This window comes from Belonocnema kinseyi, chromosome 1 (genome assembly GCF_010883055.1).
Source record: "Belonocnema kinseyi isolate 2016_QV_RU_SX_M_011 chromosome 1, B_treatae_v1, whole genome shotgun sequence".
In the NCBI taxonomy this organism is placed as follows: Eukaryota; Metazoa; Arthropoda; class Insecta; order Hymenoptera; family Cynipidae; genus Belonocnema; species Belonocnema kinseyi.
Genome location: NC_046657.1, coordinates 92612450 through 92616853, shown reverse-complemented (window position 1 = coordinate 92616853; position 4404 = coordinate 92612450). Strand labels below are relative to the sequence as shown.

The following is a 4404-nucleotide window of genomic DNA, read 5'->3' as shown; positions in this document are numbered from 1 at the left end:
GACTCGGGATACTTATAAGATACTACCATGATTTTTTCAGATTTTTTGGTCCAAAAATAAATTAGGCCAAAAACCGGCCTTACCGACCCTCCCCCTTTGTAGTAATAATAAATTTAATTTTAAAGAACATTTATGTAAAATAACCTGTTTCAGATAGATTATTTTAAAAACTTGGTAACCTTCAATTCTTCTTGAAATTGGTTTGAAAATGCTACAATAATAATCGTTTTGTGAGTTCAAAAATAATGTATAACTGTCAAAAATTTGAACAATATTTCTATAACATTAAAAATAATCATTTGTATTGCATAGGTACAAAACTTCATATTTTGAGGTTTTGTTTTTGTTGTAACATTTTTTATTTTACTATATTCAATAACTTTACTTACGTATGAAAACATATCCCCATATAAACGTCTTGACAGCGTCCACAAATTACACAGGCTGACACCATTTTTTATATTTATTTACAATAAATTATAATTAAATAAATTATAAATAAGTCAATTCTGAAAAGTGCGATGAACGTCACATTATTGGGGCACTCGCGACACAAAGCACGGTCCTGGACTGCGCCAAACTTCACCCAACGAAAATCTTCTCGACCAATCAGCTTCATCTAGAAAGAGATAGGTCTACATTTCATATGTTTTTCTCTCTCTAGAGCCCATTACCGTACTCCCCACAGCATTGCCGGTCCATTTCTATATGTTGATGGATTGATGAATTATAATAAAATCAATATATTAATTAATATACCTTACTTTATGTTTATAAAAAAACCTTAATGTATAATTATACAATAAAACTATAAAGGTATAAAACTATAAAACCTTGTATCACTATGGCATTACTAATTAAAATTGAAATATAGTTGTTCTTATTTCTAGTGCGTAACAATGTCTGATTTAAATTTATCATTTTTAATATGAAATTTAGAATCAGGGAATCAAATAATCAGTAGAAAGGGAGTTTTAGAAAAATTGGATCTCTATACTTTTTTCGTCACATTTATGCGAATAATCACATTCGTCTGTCTAATCCAACTAAAAAACTTTCAACTTTATTGAAAATAAACGCATGGTTAAACAGAACCAAATAGTTCATACCTTAAAAGGCGAATGTGATCCTTGATGACGGTTTTAATTTCTCCCGTGCATGTTCGTGAATCGACGGTTAAATTGCTAATTCTTTGTGCAAGAACGGACAATTGACCAGACACATGATAAACAAGGGTCACCATAAGACAGTCCGCTGCACTTTGGCCAAATCCGCTGACGAAAACAAAAGGAAATTGAGAAAAATACGTCCACATGTAAGATTGCACCTCATCCACTTTGTAAAAACAGTAGAAGCGATATGGAAGTTGCAGAACAAATGTCGAATTATCAGCAGGCCCAATAACTAAAAAATAATAAATATGACATAAGTTTTTCCTTAAAATCAGGTTAATAATTGGCTCTGATTAGTCGTCCCGAACGAATTGTGGAGTTGGAAAAGGTGATGAACTAGTAGTACCGAATTTTCGGGACGACTAGCCAAGCTTATGGAAAATTGTTGGACTTTTTCATACAAATGCCGAAAAAATATTGGATAAAGCGCGAGCGTAAAGTATTATTTTATTGTTTGTATTTTAATACTTACTAATGAAATAAAATATTTTCTCAGCATACTAATATATGAATTCTTTATATTTTTTTGCGCGATAATAATGTTCGCACTGTTGCACTGGCCAGGTAAATATTTATACTCACGAGAACCAATTTGACCAAGAATTGGTTGAAAGTAATAAGACGTTGCCGTTAGAGCAACATTTGCCATCAATAACTTCACAAATGTTTTTGATCTCGAATTATATTGAATGACCATTTCTTTTTCTTCTTCAGTTTTGTATTTTCTAATATCAAGGTCAGTCATGGCTTCCGATACGACTTCGCCCAGTTCAAAATTGTAGACCCTAAGCATGAGCATCCTTACAACTATTTGTGAAAAGGCCATATTCTCTGTTAAATTCATGATAACATGTTCTAGGTCGTCGATAAATAGAAACAAATCTAAGTACTCCATCGTCATATGATACATAAAATATCCAAAACTAAGACCAAATCGAAAATCGCTTTTCTCGGCTGGCCACAACCCTAGTTTTGACAACAACCACCTGTTCCAGGAAAAAATGTCTGCTGCGCCATCCAAGTCCTTTTGATCCTGACAACATATTGATTAGGGTGCGTAAGCAAATATAGAAATTTCGTACCAAAACTCAAATTTAACTGTGGTAATTCATGTAATTTAAAATAGTTTAAAAAAACAATTCTGATTAATTATATCTCAAGGTTCCTCCAACGATTTTGGCACTATTAACGTTAAACATTTGTTAGCATTAAAGGTCATTGTATAATATTCACCTTACAAAGTTTATTCAAGTTATTTTTTGACAATTTATTTGTTTTATTTACCATTGGAGCAAGGTAAAGTCAATTAAAAAGAAATTATTTGGCAGTAAAATTAATATTGGTCTTGTTTATTCTGTAATTTGAAGTCTAGTAGTGACGTTCTAGTGGTTTAACCTTAAATAGAATCGACTAAATTTGATATAAAACGTGTTTACTCAAGTACTACGTACGGGCGTGCGTATACTCGTAATCACTTACTCGTGAATGTTCTTTCACCGTTTTTTAAGTTCGGTACGTAACCTTTTTGAAACAAGTTTGAGGGAAAGCTTATAATATTACACCATAATAATTATAACTAAAAAAATGTGTAACTTTATGCAGGTACTACATTTCACGAAAACCAAAAATTAAAGTTTTTAATTCATTTCCGTAATATGTTTGTCATATATAAAGTAAATCTAGGATACCGAACTACATGCTCCATGCTTACTGCAACAAAATCGCTTGCATTATTATTTAAATTCAAAGATCTGTTTAGGTTTGCCCGATTTAATGCTGTTCCCCTAACCTGCAGTACAAACGTTTGAACTCAAAAATTTTGTATGAGCATCTAATATAAAATATACAAATTTATTTAGTCAGGGCTAAAGAAAAGAGCTATAAATATACATCATATATTTGATTCGAAACTAATTTAAGTCACCAAAGTTAACAGTAAACGACGTCAAAATTACATTTCTCTATTCAGTGTTGGTGAAAATTTCTTTTTGCACCGATAAAAATGGACAAAAATGAATATTTTCGACAGACTTAGTATTTGATTATTTGCATTTATAGTTTAATTTTATATTAGTATGGTATTATTGAATTTATTTATAATTAGAGAATCACACAATATTGTTTTACTTTAATATAACTGAAATAAATCATAAATATGAATGCACGCTATATTGATAAGATTCTCTTTGATTTTTCATGGTAACATAGCTGACAAATTTAGAAATTCCCAAATTTAAAGGAAATGAAATTCTTTGCGATCAAAAATATAGAATGACTCTATTTATAAAGATGGAACTCCGAAAAATATATTCTGATGAGTCGGAAGTATTCGAAACCATACGTAAAACCTCATAATAATTTATATAAAAAATGTATACGTATGTTGAAACAGTTTATATCCCGTATTTTTCTAACTTGTTAGATATTTTAATTTGATTACAAAGTGTCATTTTGACTTTATAAAATATGTTTACTATTAGCAGATTTGAAAACACTTCTTACTGGCATTTTTAAGTTGAACGCGTTTCATGAAAGGTTGGAACGATACTGCTGAAGAGAACACGCTCCAACCTTCTAAGTAAATTCATTAGATAATCAATTTTGCATTGCGTTCCTTACCTGAAGGTTCATTTATCGCAATAGATAATTAATGAGTAAAGATGGTTTAGTTACATTTTAATTTTATTTTCACTTAAATATTGAAAAATTCTTGAAAGGGGAAACAGCGAATTTTGGCAATTTTTTTATTAGAAAAACGGGAGAAGTATAAGGATGAAAGAACGTATGAAATTACAAATTCATTCTAGAGATCAATACATTTTAAAAAATTGTGAAAAGAAATTACTTCTAGGGACATCCATCTACTAACTTTTAATTATTTAATTGTGTCTGGGTAGACATAAGAAATGCTATCATTACGGAAAAAAGTATCTTAGGAACTCGTGCATAATTATAGTTTGTAAAAACTGGCGAAGCGCCCATAATTTTTTGTGCATCGTGGGAAAACACGAGCACGAGGGTATAACATAATAGATCAGAATTATATACCTATGGTCTTATATTCGAAGAATACATTAGTAACGTGAAAGGACAGTTATTAGAATAAACTGAATTGTACTTGTGGGGAAATAATGTTATAAATATAATTGGGAAATAAGTTAATTTTCTACTTGAAAATTTAAAAGAGAGTTATATATTTGCTACTTTAAATTTTTGTGATTGTTCATACGAA

At 30.3% G+C, this 4404-nt stretch overlaps 1 protein-coding gene across 1 annotated transcript in view; it reads right to left on the bottom strand.

Annotated features, from left to right (window-relative positions):
* The window catches only part of LOC117170000 (putative odorant receptor 85d), a 37404-nt gene extending 33708 nt beyond the window's left edge, over positions 1–3696 (bottom strand). The window contains exons 1-3 of the mRNA XM_033356516.1: positions 3675–3696; positions 1755–2205; positions 1110–1404 (exon numbers count right to left, since the gene is read on the bottom strand). Of these exons, the coding sequence (XP_033212407.1) occupies positions 1110–1404; positions 1755–2205; positions 3675–3680 (752 nt within the window). The 5' untranslated portion in view covers positions 3681–3696. The remainder of the gene's footprint in view (positions 1–1109; positions 1405–1754; positions 2206–3674) is intronic.
* Positions 3697–4404: the final 708 nt, after the last annotated feature.